The sequence below is a fragment of the Chiloscyllium punctatum genome, chromosome 10 (genome assembly GCF_047496795.1).
Source record: "Chiloscyllium punctatum isolate Juve2018m chromosome 10, sChiPun1.3, whole genome shotgun sequence".
Taxonomy (NCBI): domain Eukaryota; kingdom Metazoa; phylum Chordata; class Chondrichthyes; order Orectolobiformes; family Hemiscylliidae; genus Chiloscyllium; species Chiloscyllium punctatum.
The window spans coordinates 55,875,462-55,896,325 of NC_092748.1; the positions used below are offsets into that span (position 1 = coordinate 55,875,462).

At 41.6% G+C, this 20,864-nt stretch overlaps 1 protein-coding gene across 1 annotated transcript in view; it reads left to right on the forward strand.

The window, feature by feature from the left end:
- Positions 1 to 1,970: 1,970 nt before the first annotated feature.
- Positions 1,971 to 20,864, forward strand: part of ola1 (Obg-like ATPase 1) — a 216,548-nt gene continuing 197,654 nt past the window's right edge. Inside the window, exons 1-2 of the mRNA XM_072579197.1 lie at positions 1,971 to 2,095; positions 2,576 to 2,679. Of these exons, the coding sequence (XP_072435298.1) occupies positions 2,579 to 2,679 (101 nt within the window). The 5' untranslated portion in view covers positions 1,971 to 2,095; positions 2,576 to 2,578. The remainder of the gene's footprint in view (positions 2,096 to 2,575; positions 2,680 to 20,864) is intronic.

The window sequence follows — 20,864 nt, forward strand, 5'->3', positions numbered from 1 at the left end:
CCAGTATAGCGACTCCTTACGTAAGTTCAAATTTTTGTTTTAGATTTTCTTTTGGCCGAGAAGCATTTCTCTGGGCCCTAGAAACATTGTGGCTCCATAGTTCTATGCTACTTCTTACTTTCTTCTTGGTATTTGACACATGCTTCTCACGTATTACTGACCTTTGAGAAAGGTTTCCTCAACTCTTCCTCCTGTTTCCATCTCCTTTGATTTATGACAGAGGCTTCCTTCCACATAACAGCTGGGTCTGGTCCTTCACAGATAGGCAGGAGGATGGAAGAACACAGCAAGTCAGGCAGCATTTTCTTAAGGATAGTGGAATCAAGGGTTATGGGGATAAGGCAGGAAGAGGATACTGATTGAGGATGATCAGCCAAGATCATAATGAATGGTGGTGCTGGCTTGATGGGCAGAATGGCCTACTCCTGCACCTATTGTCTATTATCAGGAGGTGGAGAAGTTGATGGTTTGGGTGTAACCATTCAACTGGAGCATTTCGTCTAGTTCAGGGCACCACACTTTAGGAAAGAATGTGATGGCTTCAGAAAAGGTGCAGAAAAGATTCATGAAAATGGAAAGAGGATGAGAAACTTCAGGATCTGTTTTGGGTCCACTGTTGTTTGTCATTTATATAAATTACTTGGATGAGGGCCAAGAAGGATGGGTTAGTAAATTTGCAGATGACACTAAGGCCGGTAGAGTTGTGGATAGTGACGAAGGATGTTGCAGGTTACAGAGAGGCATAAGCTGCAGAGTTGGACTGAGGGGTGGCAAATGGAGTTTAATGCAGAAAAATGTGACGTGATTCACTTTGGAAGGAGGAACAGGAATACAGAGTACTAGGCTAATAGTAAGATTCTTGGTAGTGTAGATGAGCAGAGAGATCTGTGTCCAGCTACATAGATCCTTGAAAGTTGCCACCCAGGTTGATTGGGTTGATAAGAAGGCACATGGTGTATTAACTTTTATTGGTAGAGAGATTGAGTTTCGGAACCATGAGGTCATGCTGCTGCTGTACAAAACTCTGGTGCGGCCACATTTGAAGTATTGTGTACAGTTCTGGTCACCGCATTATGGGAAGGATGTGGAAGCTTTGGATAGGGTTCAGAGGAGATTTACTAGGATGTTGCCTAGTATGGAGAGAAGGCCTTACAAGGAAAGGCTGAGGGACTTGAGGCCATTTTGTTAGAGAGAAGGTTGAGGGGCGACTTGAGACATATAATCAAAGGGTTAGATTGGTTGGACCATGAGAGCCTTTTTACTCAGATGGTGATGGCTAGCACGAGGCGGCAACCTTTAAACTGAGGGTTGATAGAAATAGGACAGATGTCAGAGGTGGTTTTTTTACTCAGAGAGTAGTAGGGCCGTGGAATGCACTCCCTGCAACAGTAGTTGACTTGCCAATTTCAAGGCATGAGCCCTTCTTCAGGCTCATGCCCGAAACGTCGATTCTCCTGCTCCTTGGATGCTGCCTGACCTGCTGAGCTTTTCCAGCAACACATTTTCAGCTCTGATCTCCAGCATCTGCAGTCCTCACTTTCTCCTTGCCAATTTCAAGGGCATTTAAATGGTCATTGGATAGATATATGAACACGAACTGAGTAGTGTAAGTTAGATCGGCTTCAGATTGGTTTCGTAGGTTGGTGCAACATCAAGGGCTGAAGGGCCTGCACTGTGCTGTAATATTCTATGTTCTACTGAGCACCAACCTGTGTGTCTTTTATGTGCGTGGTAGGGACCAAAAGGAATGAGTCTTTAGTAGCTTACTCACTGAGCCATCAGTGGGGATAGCTTTTGTCCTAATCCCTCACCATTCAATCTATACTCCTGTCCTCTCTCACATCCTCTGACTTTCTCGACTATGTTCTCTTCTTTCACACCAAGTTACTTTTGCCCTGCTCTTTAATTGGCCTGCTGTCAGCCAATGAGTGATTGCGTAATGCGCATGCTCCAGGTTCATTTTTCCATTTCCCCCCCCCCACCCCCCTCCGCGGCTGCTCGGCGCGTGGACTGTGAGGGAGAGTAGTTTTATTGCTGTTCCTGGGCTCTCTCATTACAACATTTATCCCGTCCGCAGGAATCGCGATTTGATCAGGTGAACACCGCACTGTGCTGCTTTCGTGCTTCGTCCACGTCGTTCCTGACAGCCTCACCCAGAAAGCGCTTGTTTTTATTAAAATTCTATTCGGGCCTTCCCTTGTGGTCCTGATGAGTCAGGCCTGCGCATCCATGCGCTTTCAAATAGCTTCTGGTGTATAAAACAAGAATCAAAGTAGATTTCACAGAGTAGTAGTAGTAGCAGCAGTGTCAAAGCTGGATGAGTAAGACGTTCTGTTAAAAAGGGCATGACTGAGCTCCCCCAGTTGTCAGTTTTGATTAGGTTATAAATAGCATATGTGTTTCCTTTTTGAGGCTTCTCAGTTTGTCCAAATGGATTAAAGTTCATGTATTTCTTATTTCATTAGTGTTTTTTCCACATCTCTATGCAAAAGAGATGACATTCTCTGAGTGACTGTAGTATCTGATCTTTTAAAAATTTATAGTACAGTTATTCATTTGCCAGTTTGTGTTTCAGAACATGCCTCCCAAAAAAGGAGATTGTGAACCTAAGTTACCACCCATTATTGGACGATTTGGAACCTCATTAAAGATTGGCATTGTTGGATTGCCAAATGTAGGGTAAGTTAATTAATGTTACACACCAATTATGTATTACGTTAATGTATGAACAACAGAGACCTATTTGTGTTTGTTATGCAGTAATGCTTTTGATCAGTGCCAGTCCAGTGTGATTAGGGCTGGTAATTTCTGAAATACCTGGCTGGCTTTGCATTGCCCTATCTGAGCAAACTCTGCACATTGTTTTGCACAATGGGTGAACCTTTTAATGAGAGAAAAAGGTAAAGGAGTTATATATAAAGTTTAAAAGTGAAGTTTAAAGGCAACTAGGTGAATGTTGAACTAAAAATTCTTGTTCCTTAGATCAAACCTGAACAGCATTTCTGATGTGGATTGCAATTTTGGATTCCCTAACTTGCTGCTTATCTAATATAATCTAATGGTCATCTGCAATGTTATGGATTCTTAATATTGTTTATAATAATAAGTTTATAATTAAACTAAAAACGCAAATGTTTTGATATTGTACAATGTTGCAATGTCATTCTCGTCTAGGTGTATAGATTGTTTGTTTGTTTGCATTATGTTAATGCACATTATTGACAGGAATTGAAAGCAGACAGAAATTTGGAGGATATCTCTTCTACATCTGAATCATTCATATTAGTAGTACAAATGTAGCATAGTAAACAAAATTACAAGTGTTGGTAATGTCTATTGCCTATTGTCATTATGATCCGATAATTATATGCGGAGTGTGTTCTGACTTAGAAATATGGTTTTAAAAACATGTGGGAACAGGCTCTAGGGGTTCGGTGGCCTGTCCCCATTCCAATAAAACAAACTTTTGAGGAAAATAGATAAAAAATATGTGAGATGTCATGGGAGGAGCAGGTGAGCACTTGAAGAGCTTGACATTAGTGTGGAGGAAGGACCTGAGGTAGTGATGGAGGTGGGAATGAATGATCAGAAAAGGAATGGATAATGGGAAGGATGGGTTATCGGTGAATGAGGAAAATAGAAATGAGTGTTTAGAAATGGGTAATGGGAGACGAAATGGTAGGAGGGATGGGAGTGAATGAGAAGGGAACTGTTGATTGCAAGAATTTTCTTCGCTACCCACCTGATATCCTTCTCAATATGGTCTATGAGGAAAAAGTAAAAGATGGACATTTTTTAAGATGATTAAGGAAAGGTGAAAGAAAAATGAAAAGCTTAGCCAGCTAGAAGACAGGCTATTTTCTACCTCACTTGTACATTACTGCAGTCGATCAACTGTGCCAGTAATATATGTTGGAGGGGAATTATTATTTTTAGTTTGGCCTGCTGTCCATTCATAAATCAAAAATAGCCACATTGAGGCATCAGAAGTTATCATACTGTTTGGAATCATTCAACAATGTGAATCAGTCCATTCAAATGGAAAGTAGATGTAATTTTTTTGGCTGGAACCAAATGTAACAACTGATATTGTAGAAAACTTTTGTTCATAGAGGATACCTATAATTAGTCTTTTGTTTACCAGTTAATAACTTTAAGTTTGCTTGGTCACATGCTCAGCCCTTTGGAGGATATTATTTTCCTTTAAATTATTTCTTATATAGCATATCTTGTTTTTCAAAAGCATTTTCAATTTTTACAATTTATTCTAATGCCTGAGAAATTTGATTATTTGCATTTGTGCTTTCTCCTCAGTCACTTGATGCATATTAATGGGGGACTTCAGACTGATCAGGGTTATGATTTGGTGCCATCTATTCACGAGAGATAAAAATTCTACTTGTAAAAGACAGTGACAACTTTCTTGGCTCTGGGGGAGTGGTTTGTATTGGTTACAGGATAAACTTATGTCATGGAAGACTCTTGGCGAGTTATTCATATTAACATTTAAATTTATTCAAGAGACGTTGGCATTATACGTTCGGTCAACATCTATTGCTCTGGGTGGACTTCAGAGTGTAAGCACATCCAAGATTACTGGCAGGACTGGAATTCCAAGATTTTAACTAGGAACCACGATAGAACAGTGATTATTGTTCCAAGTCAGGAGAATGTATGCTTTGGAAGGAAACTTGCTGGTTGTTGTGTTTCTGAACGTTGAGGTGCCTTGTCCTTCCAAATGCTAGCAGTAGTTGCAAGTTTGGAAGTTGATGTTAAGAAAATCCTGGTTGAGTCACTGCAGTGCACCTTGTAGATGATGGACACTGCTGCTGCAGTGTGCTGATGGAGGAACTGAATGTTGAAAGCGGTGAAATGAGATGTTAATCAAACAGATTACTTTGATGTTAAGCTTCTTGAATATTGTTGAAACTGTACCTAACTGGCAAGGGTGGTACGGTGGCTCCATGGTTAGCACTGCTGCCTCACAGTGCAAAGGACCTGGAGACTATATGGAGTTTGCACATTCTTCCTGTGTCTGCTTGGGTTTCCTTTGAGTGCTCTGGTTTCCTCCCACAGTCCAAAAGTGTACAGGTTAGGTGGATTGTCTAGGCTACATTGGCCATAGTGTTCAGGCTAGGTGGATTATCCACGAAGTGCAGAGTTACAGGGATATGGTAGTGGAGTGGGTCTGGATGGGATGCTCTTTGAAGGATCGGTGTAGACTTGATAGGCCAAATGGCCTGCTCTCACACTGTCGGGATTCTGTGATTCAGGGAAGTGGAATGTATTCCATCACATTTCTAACTTCTGCTTTTGTGGATGCTGGACAAACATTGGGAATATTCCTGATGAAGGGCTTTTGCCTGAGACGCGCCCCTCCTGCTCCTTGGATGCTGCCTGACCTGCTGTGCTTTTCCAGCACCACTGTCAACTCTAATCTCCAGCATCTGCAGTCCTCACTTTATCCTAGTAGACAAACATTGTGAGACACATAGAGTTATCCATCTCAGTTTGTAGCTTCTTATTTGCTTTTGTGGCTCCAATATTAAATGGCTGGTCCAGATCAGTTTCTGGTCACTGGTAATCCCTCAAATGTTAACAGGGGAATCAGCAATGATCATACCATTATATGTCAAGGGGAGATGATTAGTATCTCATTTTTTGTTAGAAATGGTCATTAATTGGCATTTGTGTGGTGTGACTTTACTTCCACACCGTAGGGTCCCTACAGTGTGGAAGCAGGCCATTTTGCCCATTGAGTCCACTCAGACCCTCTACACAGCATCCTACCCCCTATCCACCTGATCTACACATCCCTGGGCACTGTGGGTAATTTAGCATGACCACTCCTCCATTAGGCTTCCTGATTTCCTGCTGCACTTGTATCCTAGCTTTGTGTTTTGTGCATGAGTATCTCCGTCCCTTTGTATTGCGGCTTTCTGCAGTTTCTCTCCATTCTGTTCTTTAGTTCTCCCTTTCAAAATTAACAATTTTGCATTTTCCCATATTTTACTCTAGAATCGAGAGTTTTTTTTATCCATTTGTTTAACCTATCAATATCTCTCTCTCTCTGTAAACTGTATTCTTTCACAACCTGCCTTTCCATCTATTTTAGTGTCCTCTGCAAATTTGGCTACAGTGCATTCACTTTATTACTCCAAGGCATTAATGTATATTGTAAACAGTTGCAATGATCCCTGTGGAATGCTGCAGGTTGTGGGTTGCTAACCTGAAAGAGATACCTTTATCCTCACTTGCTGTTTCCTGTCCATTAATCAATTCTGTATCCATGCCAATATCTACCTACAATGCTGTGGGCTCTTACTTTATGTAAGGTACCTTGTTGAATGCCTTCTGGAAGTCTAAATTTAAAACATCTCCTGGTTTGCCTCTATGAACTATGGTTGAGACTTCCTTGAAAAACATGAATAAATTAGACATGATTTCCACTTCATGAAGCTGTGCAGATCCTGCTTGAGTAGATTATGACTTTCCAAACGTTTTGCTATTACTCCCTTAATAATTGATTCCAATACTTTTCCAACAATAGATGCTAGACTACTTGGCCTATATAGTTATCTACTTTTAACTTCCTACCTTTTTGAATAATGGTGTCACATTAGCAGTTTTCTGATTCTCTGGTACTTCTCTAGAATCCAAAGATTTTGGAAAATTGCAACCAATGCATCCCACTGTCTATGTAGCTATCTCTTTTAGTAACCTAAGATGCAAACCATCAGGTCCAAGGAACTTATTTGCCTTTCACACCGTTAGTTAGTCTAATACTACTACTTCATATTTGATCAACTGTTAATGTGTCACATGTAACTGTGTCAAACAGTAAATACTGCTTGCCAATGGTATCTGCAAGCCAAGAATTTTTTTTTAAAAGGAGGAAAAATTTATGTTGGTCAACGTGAGGAAAAAAGAAATGTAAAATTGTATATATATTCAAAACTTATGTTAGAGTTGAGAGAGATATTGGGGAAGAGTATCTTGTATAGAATATACATCAAATATTTCAGGTTGAGTAGTTAGGAATTTGTATATATGAGCAGTAAATGAATTCAGTTGTTGATTAGTTGTTAAACTGAGACATTGAAAAGAACTAGCTACAGATTATGTACATATTCGTGTAATGCTTCAACTAGTGCTTGTTATGAAGTGCTTCCCTTGAGATTCTAAGTCTACTGTTGCTTATTTGATTTGTGATCTGTGGATTTAATGCTTGCCACTACAACGGCAAGTCAAGTGCAACAATTGACTTAGGCCAAGTAAAGGAAAATAAGGTGTAGTTGTACCCACGCCTGATGACTATATACAGTATTCCCTGCTGGAACACCTAAGTGTGCACAACATTAATATCATATCATATCATTAGATGAGAATGTGGTAGGCCAGAGTTGAGGATCTGTAACTCATTAATATCTTACTTGTGACTTTCAATCTTTTCCACTTGAAAGTTATCATCATGAAAACGAGCTGAAAAAAAATTGATGTGAGCTAATAGAAAGCAGACTTAATGGGGATTTACAGGATAGCAACCTGGAACTAGAGGAGTGTCACAGTGCTGGGGGCACAAATATTAAGGACATGTGTTAGTCAAATGGCTGATGGAAATGAATGTAGTATTGCCAAGTTTGCAGATAACAAAATTAGGTGAAAAGGCAAGTACTGAGGATGACAGCATTAGGAGGGATATAGACAAGTTAATTGAGCGGGCAGAAAGGTGGCAGATGGAAGGTAACATGGGAAAATGTGAGGTTATGTATTTTGGCAGGACAAATAGAGGAGCTGAATATTTTAACTGTGGGAAGACTGCAGAAAGCTGCTGAATAAAAGGATTTGGATGTTTTCATCCATGAAGCACACAAAGCTTGTTTCCAAATTCAGCAGGAAATAGGAAAGGCAAATGGACTGTCAACCTTTATTTGAAAGGAAATAGTGTATAAAAATAGGATAGCTCTGCTAAAACTATACTTGGCACTAGTCAGAACACACCTGGTACATTGAACTGTTTTTTTGTATCCTTATCTAAGGAAAGATATACACTGGCATTAAAGGCAGTCCAGAGAAGTTTGATTTGATTTTTTTTTTGAGGGATTTTTTATGAGTAGAGGTTGAGTAGGTTGGATCTGTAGTTATTGGAGTTTAGAAAATTGAGGGGGGACCTTACTGAAACACTTAAAAATATTAGCGGACTTGACAAGGTGGATAGGGAGAGGTTGCTTCCCTTGTGAAGAGTCCACTACCAGAGGCCATAATCTCAGTAGTGTTTTTTCTACTTAAGATTTAGATGAGTAAGAGTTTCTTCTTTGAGCAGAGTAAATATGTGGAGTTCTTTACTGGAGAGGGCTTTGGAGGATTAGTTGTTCAGTGTACTGAAGGCTGAGACTTTTAATTAAATGAAACAGTCGAGGGTTATAGGGGTAAGTGAGGAAAGTGAAATTGAGGGTTCTCTGATAAGCCGTGGTCATAGTGAAAGGTGGAGCAGACTTGATCTCTAATGGCTTACTTTTATTGAGTCCTAGAGCCGTATTGTATGGAAACAGTCCCTTTGATCCAACTCATCCATGCTGACCAGATATATCGGGTGATGAAGGAGCAGCGCTCCGAAAGCTAGTGCTTCGAAATAAACCAGTTGGACTATAACCTGGTGTTGTGATTTTTAATTTTGTACACCCCAGTTCAACACCGGCACCTCCAAATCATGACTTTTAAATGTTGTAATTGTACCAGTCTCCAATACTTCCTCTCGTAGCTCATTCCATACAAACGTCATCCTTTATGTGAAGATGTTACCCCTTACGTCCCTTTTAAATCTTTCCCCACTCACCTTAAACCTATGCACTTTTTTTTCTGGACTTGCCTATACTGGGGAAAAGACCTTGTCCATGCCCCTCATGGTTTTATAAATCTCTATAAGGTAAACACTTAACCTCTGACACTCCAAGGACAGTAGCCCCAGCCTGTTCAGCCTTTTAGAATATCTCAAACACTCTGGCCCTGGCAGGATTCTTGTAAATCTTTTCTGAACCCTTTCAAATTGTTTATACAACAGGGAGACCAGAATTGAACACAATATTCCAAAAGTGGCCTAACCAATGTCCTGTACAGCTGCAACATGACCTCCCAACTCCGATACTGAATGCACTGACCAATAAAGGCAAGCATACCAAATGTCGCCTTCATTATCCTGCCTATATGTGACTCAACTTTCAAGGAACTATAAGCCTGCACTGCAGGACAAAGGTCTCCTTGTTTGGCGACACTCCCCAGGACCTTACCATTAAGCGTATAAGACCTGCTGTGATTTGCCTTTCCAAAATGCAGCACCTCACATTTTGTCTCAATTAAACTCCATCTGCGACGACTCAGCCCATTTGACCATCTGACCAAGGTCCTGTTGAACTCTGACGTGACCTCCTTCACTGTACACTGCGTCACCAATTTTGGTGCCTTCTGCAAACTTACTAGCTATACCTCCTTTGTTCACATTCAAATCATTTATATAAATGTAAAAAGCAGTGCATCCAGCACTGATTCCTGTTGCTCACTGCTGGTCAAAGGCCTCCAGTCTGAAAAGCAACAGTCCCACCACCACCCTCTGTTTTCTACCTTCACGTCGGTTCTGTATCCCAATGGCTGGTTCTCCCTGTGATCTGACCTTGCTGGCCAGTCTACCATGAAGAATCTTGTCAAATGCCTCACTGAAGTCCATATACATCACATCGACCGCTCTACCTTCATTAGTCGTCTTTGTTACTTCTTCAGAAAACTCAATCAAGTTAGTGAGATATGATTTCCCAAGCATGCAGCCATGTTGACTATTCCTACTCAGCCCTTGCCTTTTCAAATACATGTAAATCCTGTCTGTCAGGATCCCCTTCAACAACTTGCCCACCACTGATGTCAGGCTCACTGGTCCATAGTTCCCTGGCTTTTCCTTACCACCTTTCTTAAATAGTGGCACCATGTTAGCCAACCTCCAGTCTTCTGGTACCTCACCTGTGGATATTACATCTACATCTTATGGTCTAAGATGACCAATTAAGGAAACCCAATTTTGTTTTATTGAGATATTCATTTATTGATTTTAAAAAAATGTTTCTACACTGTTGGATGTCAAATAGCATTTGAAGATCATTTTGGAAAATTGTTTTGCCGTTGTGCTCTGGAATTAAAAGTTCAAACCTTAGTGCTTGACTCAATGCCAGAGGAAATGCACTTTTAGAATTCTCCAGGATAAAAGTTATTTAAATTGAAGGCACCTTTTAATATTTAGGTGGTATCCAGGTTCAACTTTAAAAACAAAAGTGCTTTTTATCAATTTATGGGATGTTAAAACTGGGTTTTGTTTGACTTCCATGAATGAATTTTAAAAATTAGGTGGATGTGGAATCACTTCTGGGCAAGCATTTATTGTTCATCCCTAGTTAGCTTTCAGAAAGTGGCGGTGAGCTGCCTTTTCGAACTTCTGAATTCCATTTGGTGTAGATATATCCACTTTGCCATTAGTTGGGGGCATTCCAGGGTTTTGACCAAAGAGACAGTGATATATTTCCCAATTATTATGGTTTTCAGCTTGGAAGGGTAATCCACCTTGAAGGACATCCACCTTTTTAGGTAGTGATGTTTCCATATATTTGCTACTGTGTCCTTCTGGAAGGTAGTGGTTGTGGGATTGGAAAGTGCTGTCAATGGACCCTTGCCGAGTTCTTATAGTACGTTTTGTAGATAGTACACAATGCTATTGAGCATTGGTGGTGAAGGTAGTGAATGTTTCGAGATGTGGTGCTAATAAACTGTTGTTTCATCCTGAATGGTATCAGTCTTCTGAAATGTTGTTGGAGCTGCACTCTTCCAGGCAGGTCAGAGAGTCATATTGTACAGAAACAGACCCTTTGGTCTAACTCGTCCGTACTGACAGACAGCCCAATCTGATCTAGTCTCATTTGCCAGCATTTGGTCCACATCCCTGTAAATTCTTCGTATTCCTATCCTTTTAAATGTTATCTGCTTCCACAGCTTGTCCTATACATGCACCACCCTCTGCGTGGAAATGTTGGTCTTCAGGTCCTTTTCAAGTCTTTCTCCCCTCACCTTAAACCTATGCCCTCCAGTCTTGCATTCCCTCATCCGAGGAAAAAGTCCTAGCCTAGTCGGCCTCTCTGTATCGCTCAAACCCTCCAGTAAAGGCAATATCCTTGTAAATGTTTTCTGCACCTTCTCAGGTTTAAGAATATCTTCCCTATAGAAGGATGCCAGTATTCCGTCACACTCCTAACTCTGACCTTGCATTATGTGGACAATCTTTAAAGAATCAGGAGATGAATTATTCACTGCAAGATTCCTAGCCTCTGATCTGCTTTTGTAGTTGTAATACTTATGTGGCTAGTCCAGTTGAGTTTCTAGTCAGTGGTGACCCCCAGAGTGTTGATTTCAGTGATAGTAATGCCATTGAATATCAAGTGATGATGGTTTGTCAGGCACTTGGGTGGTGGGAATGTTACTTGCTCCTTGTCAACCCAAGCCTGAATTCTGTCCATGTCTTGCTGAATATGGACATGGATTGTTATATTATCTGAGGAATAGTGAAAGGTGTAGAACATTGACTGCATAATGAACGTTCTCACTTTTTACCTTACAATGAAGCAACTGAAGATTTAGATTCCCTACCATGTGGAAACAGGCCCTTCGGCCCAACAAGACCTGCCGAAGTCCATTCCCCTACATTTACCCCTTCACCTAACACTATGGCCAATTCATCTAACCTGCACATTTTTGGACTGTGGGAGGAGACCGGAGCACCTGGAGGAAACCCACGCAGACACTGTGCAAATTCCACACAGTTGCCTGAGGCGGGAATTGAACCCAGGTCTCTGGCACTATGAGCCAGTAGTGCCCACCACTGTGCCACCGTGCTGCCCAAGGTTGGGCCAAGGACATTTCCCTGTGGAACTAGGGGTTTCCTGTGATTCAGTGATAGTGTTCCCACCATGGCTAGAAGGACTGGATTTAAGTCCCACCTACAGTAGGGATAAGAAGCTGAATGGCCCTGGCCATACCCAAATTGGCTGTCAGTGAGTAGATTATTGTTGAGCAGGTGCTGGTGATAGCACTAATGGACTCTCAAACTCTTAACATTCGCCTGTACCTGTGTTTTTGTTTTTGCCACTGTTTACCTATTATTTACTATCTATGCTACTTGTGATTTGCCTATATTGCTTGCAAAACAAAACTTTTCACTGTGCTTCTGTACACGTGACAATAGATTCGATTCGATTCAATTCAAATATATAGAGTTGTCAATACAGTGACAAACCACTAAACTATCACCCTTAAAACAAAAGGTGATGAAGAACACCAGCTAAAAATTGAAAAGACATTCTCCCAACTAAATGGCACATAATCTGATTGACTGTCAGAATCTCGGTCAATTTCTTGTTTTTAATTTTTTTCTTGCGGACTGTAATTCAAAGAACAGAAAATTTACAGCCCAGGAACAAGCCCTTTGACCCTCCAAGTCTGAGCCGATCCAAATGTACTGTCTAAACCTGTCGGTCAACTCCTAAGCATCTGTATCCCCCTGCTCCTCACTTACTCATGCATTTGTCCAGATACATCTTAAATGAATCTACCGTGTCTGCCTCTACCACCTCTGCTGGCAACGCGTTCCAAACGCCGATCACCCTCTATGTGAAGTACTTGCCGCGTGTATCCCCCTTAAACTTTCCACCTCTCAACTTGAAAGCGTGACCTCTCGTTATGGAATTCTTCACCCTGGGAAAAAGCTTGTCTGTATCCACCCGGTCTATACCCTTCATGATTTTGTAAACCTTAATCAGGTCCCCCCTCAATCTCCTTTTTTCTAATAAAAATAAGCCTAACCTACTCCACCTTTCTTCATAGCTAGCACCTTCCATACCAGGCAATATCCTCGTAAACCTTCTCTGCATCCTCTCCAAAGTGTTCACATCCTCTTAATAATGTGGCGACCAGAACTGTATGCAGTATTCTAAATGCGGCCGAACTAATGTCTTGTACAATGTTAACATGACTTGCCAGCTCTTATACTCAATACCCCGTCCAATGAAGGCAAGCATACTATATGCCTTCTTGACCACGTGTGCAGCAACCTTCAGGGTACAATGGACCTGTGTTCCCTGATCTCTCTGCCCATCAACTTTTCACAAGGCTCTTCCGTTCATTGTATAATTCGCTCTAGAATTAGACTTGCCTAAATGCGTCACTTCACATTTGTCTGGATTGAAAGCCATCTGCCACTTTTCCGCCCAACTCTCCAGTCTATGTATATCCTCCTGTATTCTTTGACAGTCCCTTATACTTTCTGCTACTCCACCAATCTTTGTGTCAACTGCAAACTTGCTGATCATATTAACAGTACTTTCTTCCAGATCATTTATGTATATTACAAACAACAGTGGCCCCAACACTGACCCCTGCGGAACACCACTGGTCACCTTTCTCCACTTCGAGAAACTCCCTTCAACCACTTCTTTATCGATCTAGCTAGAACACCCTGCACACCACGTGACTTCACTTTCTCCATTAATCTACCATGGGAAACGTAATCAAACACCTTACAAAAGTCCAGGTATATGACATCAACAGCCCTTCCTTCATCTATCAACTTGGTCACTTCCTCAAAGAACTCTATTAAGTTGGTAAGGCACGATCTCCCCTGCGCAAAACCATGTTACTTATCTCTGATAAGCCCATTCTTTTCTAAATATAAATAGATCCTATCCCTCAGTACCCTCTCCAGCAACTTTCCCACCACTGACATCAGGCTCACTGATCTGTAGTTATCTGGAATACCCCTACTATCCTTCTTGTATAGGGTAACAACATGAGCAAACTTCCAGTCCTCCGGCACCTCACCTGTAATTACGGATGCCACAAAGATATCTGTCAGGGCCCCAGCTATTTGTTCTCCTGCCTCCCTCACTGGACCCTCATCCACACTGTAAGTAATCTAATCTAATCTAATCTAATCAGCAACCTGGGATAGATCCCATCCGGTCCTGGGGACTTGTCCACTTTAATAACCTCTCACATACTCAACACATCTTCCCTACTTACGTCTATGTGATTCAGAATAATCAAACTTCTATCTCTAATTTCAACATTCATCATGTTTCTCTCCTCAGTGAACACTGATGCAAAGTAATCATTCAGAATCTCACCCATTCTCTCCGGTTCGACATACAGCCTTCCTTTACTATCCTTTATTCCTTCGTTCTACCTGTCTGACAGATGAACACAACTCTATTCATACCATAGCTCATGATTTATTGGCTTTGTTATGCACGTTGGAATAGCAGAGTTGCATGCATTAAATCTATTTTGTAGGTTCCTGTAATATTTGAGAGATTTAGCATTTTCTGTGTAATGGATATGATGCTTTTCACTATTTTTGTCGGTTTAGGGAAAATTTCCGTGTTACAAATGATTGTCTGCAGTAAGTGTGTTTGGTTCTGAATCCTATCAAATTGCATGGATTGGTTGGAACAGCAGTTAGAGTCAATGAAGAATTTACAGGAGTTGGAGTGGGTGTGATGGTGGCAGCTACAGGAAGGGAGAAAAACCACAGATACAGTCAGGTAGATGAGTTACCACCAGGAAAGGTAGGAGAGGGAGGTAATGCAGGAGTCTCCTGTGGCTATCCCCTTTGCAAACTAGTATGCTGTTTTGGCAAATGGAGAGGGTAATAGACTCTCAGGGGAACGTAGCACAAACAGCCAAGTTTCTGGTACTGAGACTGGATCTAATGTAACGAGGGATACATCCGGTTCTGAGCGATTGATTGTGATAAGGGGCTCTGTAGTCAGGGGCACAGACAGATGTTTCTGTGGCCGACAGCGAGAAATCAAACTGTTGTGTTCATCCCTGGTACCAGGATCAATGATATCTCTGACAGAATTCTGAATATTTTCAAAGGGGAGTGGGACCAGCAGAATGCTGTTGTACATATTGGGACTAATGACATGGGAAAGGAAAGGCATGAGATTCTGAAGGGAGAATATAAAAAGATAGCCTCTAGGGTAGAAATATCTGGATTACTCCCAGTGCTATGAGCTAGAGAGGGTAGGAATAGGAGGATAGAGCAGATGAATGTGTGGCTCAGGAGTTGAAGGCTTCACATTTTTGATTAGATTTCCTACAGTGTGGAAACAGGCCCTTCGACCCAACGAGTCCACACTGACCCTCCGAAGAGCAACCCATTCCCCTACACCTAACACTATGAGCAATTTAGCATGGCCAGTTCACCTAATCTGTACATCTTTGGACAGTGGGAGGATCCGGAGCACCTGGAGGAAACCCATGCAGACACAGGAAAAATATGCAAACCCCACGCAGACAGTTGCCTGAGTTGGGAATTGAATCCGGGTCCCTGGCGGTGTGAGGCAGCAGTGCTAACCACTGAGCCACCGTGCCACCCGATTCGATCATTTGAATCTCATCTGGGGTAGTAGTGACCTGTATAAGGAGGACGGTTTGCACCTGAATTGGAAGGGGACTAATATTTTGGCTGGGAGATTTGCTAGAGCTGCTTGGGAGGATTTAAGCAAGTAATGTAGGGGGGGGGGGGGAGGAGGTGGTGAGACTCTGGGAGATAATGAGGAAAAAGATCAGTCTGAGACTGGTACAGTTGGGAAAAGGAGCAAGTCAAATAGTCAGGGCAGGCAGTAGCAAAGCAGAGAATGAGGTAAATTAAACTGTGTTTATTTCAGTGTAAGAACTCTAATAGAGAAGGCAGAGGAACTCTGCCTGGTTAGGAATGTGGGATTGGGATATCATAGCAATTAGAGACGTGGCTCAGGAATGGACAAAACTGGCAGCTTAATGTTCCAGGATACAAATGCTATAGGAAGGATAGAAAGGGGGGCAAGAGAGGTTGGGGAGTTGTGCTTTTGATAAGGGATAACATTACACCTGTACTTGAGGAAGTTATTGTAGGGGATTTCAAATTTCCAAACATAGACTGGGACTGTCATAGTATTAAAGATTTAGATGAGGAGGAACTTAAGTGTGTACAAGAAAATTTTCTGATTCAGTATGTGGATGTAGTTATGAGAGAAGGTGCAAAACTTGACTACTCTTGGGGAAATAAGGCACATTGGGGCCAGCGACCATAATTCTATTAGTTTTAAAATAGTGATGAAAAAGGATAGACTGGATCTAAAAGTTGAAGTTCTAAATTGGAGAAAGGCCAATTTTGACAGTATTAGGCAAGAACTTTGAAAAGCTGATTGGGTGCGGATGTACGCAGGCAAAGGGACAGCTGAAAATAGGAAGCCTTCAAAAATGAGATTACAGGAGTCCAGAAATACTATGTTTCTGTGAGGGTGAAAGGCAAGGCATGTAGGTGTTGGGAATGTTGGATGACGAGAGAAATGAGGTTTGGGTCCAGGAAAAAGAAGGAAGCATATGTCAGGTATAGACAGCAGCGATTGAGTGAATCCTTGGAGTATAAAGGCAGTAGGAATTTACTTGAGAGGGAAATAAGGAGGGCAAAAATGGGACATGAGATAACTTTGGCAGATGGGGTTAGGAAGATTCCAAAGGGATTGTGCAAGTACATTAAGGGCAAAAGGGTAACTGGGGAGAGAACGGGACCCCATAAAGATCAGCGTGGCAGCGCGGGAGATAGGGGAGATACTAAACAAGTATTTTGCTTCAATGTTTACTGTGGAGAAGAACATGGAAGATGCAGAATGTGATGAATTAGACAGTGATATTGTAAATAATGTCCATATTACAGTGGAAGAAGTGCTGGATGTCCTAAAATGCATAACAATGGACAAATCCCCAGAGCCTGATCAGGTGAACCTTAGAATTCTGTGGGAAGTTAGGAAAGCGATTGCTCGGCCCCTTGCTGAGATATTTGTATCATTGATAGTCACAGGTGAGGTGCCGAAAGACTGGAGGTTGGTGAACATGCCGCTATTTAAGAAAGATGGTAAGAAAAAGACAGGGAACGAGAGACTGGTGCGTCTGACATCGGTGATGCAAGTTGTCGCAGGGACAGGATTTCCATGTATTTGGAAAGCCACTGATTAGAGATGGTCAACATGGCTGTGTACTTTGGAAATCATGTCTCACTAACTTGATTGAGCTTTTTGAAGAAGTAACAAAGAGGATTGATGAGGGCAGAGCGGTGGATGTGATCTATATGGATTTCAATAAGGTGTTTGACAAGGTTCCCCTTGATAGACTAGTTACCTCATGTGGAATACAGATAGAACTAGGCAATTGGGTACAGAGCTGACTTGAAGGTAGAAGACACTGGTGATGGTGGAGGGTTGCTTTTCAGACTGGAGACCTGTGACCAGTGGTGTGTCACAAGCGTCGATGCTGACTCCACTGTTTTTTGTCATTTATTTAAACGATTTGGATATGAATATAGGAGGTATAGTTAGTAAATTTGCAGATGATACCAAACTTGGAGGTGTGTTGAGTAGTGAAGAAGATTACCTCTGAGTACAACAGGATCTTGATCAGATGGGCCAATGGGTTGAGGAATAGCAGATGGGGTTTAATTTAGATAAATGTGAGTTGCTGAATTTTGGAAAGGCAAATCAGGGCAGGACTTATACATGTAATGGTAAGGTCCTGGGAAGTGTTGCTGGTCAAAGGGACCTTGGACTGCAGGTTCATAGTTCCTTGAGAGTGGATTCGCTGCTAGATAGGATAGTGAAGAAGGCATTTAGTATGCTTTCCTTTATTGGTCAGAGCGTTGAGTATCAGAGTTGGGAGATCATGTTACAATTGTACAGGACATTGATTCAGCCATTTTTGGAATATTGTGTGCAATTCTGGTCTCTCTCCTTTTGGAAGGATGTTGTGAAACTTTAGATTGTTTACAGTGTGGAAACAGGTCCTTCGGTCCAACAAGTCCACACCGACCCTCTGCAGTGAAACCCACCCAGACCCATTCCCCTCTTCACCTAACACTAGCGGCAATTTAGCATGGCCAATTCACCTGACCTGCACATTTTTGGACTGTGGGAGGAAACCGGCGCACCCGGAGGAAACTCCACACAGACAGTTGCCTGAGGCAGGAATTGAACCCGGGTCTCTGGCGCTGTGAGACAGCAGTGCCAACCGCTGTGCCACCTTGCTGCCCACAAACTTGAAAGGGTTCAGAAAAGAATACAAGAATGTTGGAGGGCTTGAGCTTTAGGAAGAGGCTAAATGGGCTTAGGCCGCTTTCCCTGGAGCATCGGAGGCTGAGGGATGACCTTAGAGGTCTATAAAATCACGAGGGGCATGGATAGGGTAAATACACAAGGTGTTTTCCCTGCGGTGGCAAGTCCAGAACTAGAGAGCACAAGTTTAGGGTGTGAGGGGAAAGATTTAAAAGGGACCTATGGACAACTTTTCCATGCAAAGGATGGTGCGTGTATGGAATGAGTTGCTAGAGGAAGTAGTGGAGGCTGGTACAATTGCAACATTTTAAAAGGCAACTTGATTGGTACGTGAATAGGAAGGGTTTAGAGGGATATGGACCCAGTGCTGCTAAATGGGACTGGATTAGCTTAGGATATCTGGTCAGCATGGATGAATTGGACCGAATGGTCTGTTTCCATGCTGTACATATCTCTGACTCTAGTCACAATACTAAATTCATAGCCATTACTATTTGTGTTCTTACGTTTTATGCCAGAAAAGAGACATTCATCTTATTGTGTTTGCAGCTGTACGTTTGGCTAGAACATAGAAACGTTGAAAATAGGAGTAGCAGTTCAGCCCTTCAAACCTGCTTGGACATTCAATATGGTCGTGACTGATCATCCAACTCAGAACCCTATTCCCACTTTCCATATCTTTTGATCCCTTTTAGTTGTAAGACCTACAGTTGTAACTCTTTGAAAATATGTATTGTTTTCACCTCACTTCCTGCAACAGCGAATTCTATATCCTCACCACTCTCGGGTGTAGAAATTACTCCTATCTCAACCCGAAATGGCCTACCCTATGTTCTTGGACTATGATCCCTGATTTTGCAATCCCTGGTCATATGGAGTATCCTGTATTCACTGTGTCTAGTCTTGTTAGCATTTTATAGATTTCTGTGAGATTCTTCCCTCAATCTTCTAAACTTCAATGAATATAGTCCCAACTATCCAGTCTGTCTTCGTGTGTCAGTCTGCAATTCCAGGAATCAGTCTGTTATACATTTGTGTCCATAGCCAATGCATTTATCTATAGATGAGGAGAACGAAACTGCACACAGTACTCTGTGATCTCAACAAGTCCCTGTGGAATTGCAGGAAGTTATCCGCACTCCTATGTTCGAATCTTCTTGCTATGAAAGCCAATTTGCTGCCATCACTGCTTGTTGCCCCGATTGCTTACATTCAATGACTAGTGTCCAAGGACAGCCAGGACTTGTCACACCTCCCACTTTCCCAACCTATTGGCCATTCATATTTTTTTAAAAAATTGTCTTCCTCTTTTTGTTGCCACAGTGGATAAACTCACATTTATCTACATTACACTTCACCTGCTATACATTTGCTCACTTATTTACCTTGCCCAAATTGCCCTGAAGCATCTCTGCATCCTCCTCACAGTTCATCCTCCCACTCAGCTTTATGTTGTCTGCAAAATTGAAGATATTACATTTGATTCCCTGAACTAAATCATTAATATATATTGAGAGTGGCTGGATTCCAAGAACTAAGCCCTGCTGTACTCTGAGTCACTGACTTGCTCTCAAAAAGTGACCATTTATTTCTACTGTTTCCTATTCTGTCAACCAGTCCTCTATCCACATTTGTACAGTAACCCTAACCCCATGGTTTTAATTTTACATTCTAATCTGTTACGTCGGAGCTTACCGAAAACCTTCTGAAAGTCCAAGCAAACCACATCCACTGGCTGTCCCTTAACCACGTTGACTGTTTCTGATAGTTTCACTGTTTTCCAAGTGTCAGACTCTTAAATCTTTTACAATGGACTCTGTCACGGGGTCCAGATGTAACCCAGATTTAATTTTACACAAGTTGATTGGCAAAAAAAAACAGAGGCAACATAACGATTGACATCGGATTGTTATGTTTTGAAATATACTCTCCCTGATATTGTGGGACATACAGATTGAATTTAGTGTTCAAAGGGAAATTGGATAAATACATGGATAAAAGTAGGTAACTAACTGGATTTCTCTTTGAAAGACTGACCCAAACCTTGATGGACTGAATGGCTGCCTTCTTTACTGCACTATTCTGTAGGACTCAAGGTGTATTGTGAAGGTGCTTGACCGAACCTGTCAGGTGCCAGAAACCAGGGCAGTACCAGGGCCCATGATTTCTTTTCCTAGCCCATGGCAAGTTTACATGAGCAGTTTCCATTACAAGCATGTGTATCATTAATGGAATTGACAGGAAATAGAGACTTTTAAGCCTTTTTCATGTGATACACGTTGATTTATTTAAACTATTTTGAGTATCCACATACTTGAGGAATATGGTGATTGGTTATAAAGCAATAGAATTAGCTTTGGATAAAGTTGAGCAATATACAAGTTATCTTCTACCCAGATCTCAAGAAAATTCATGTGCAAAGGACTCTCTTGCTTATTCTTCAAAAGACACTTATTTAAATAGAATTTGTTTAGAGCATCTTTTCTTGCTTAGAACCAAGAATGCATGCTAGATCTGAATGATGAGGCAAGAAAGAAGAAACTTTAGACAGGTCCTTGAATACAGTCAGTTCTGCTATAATGTGGTAGTCGCATTCTTATGCAATCCTGTGCTATAAGAAAATTGAGTAATGGCTGCACCATTTAAACTAATGGGGCTGGAATCGCCTTGTAATCAATACACACTTCA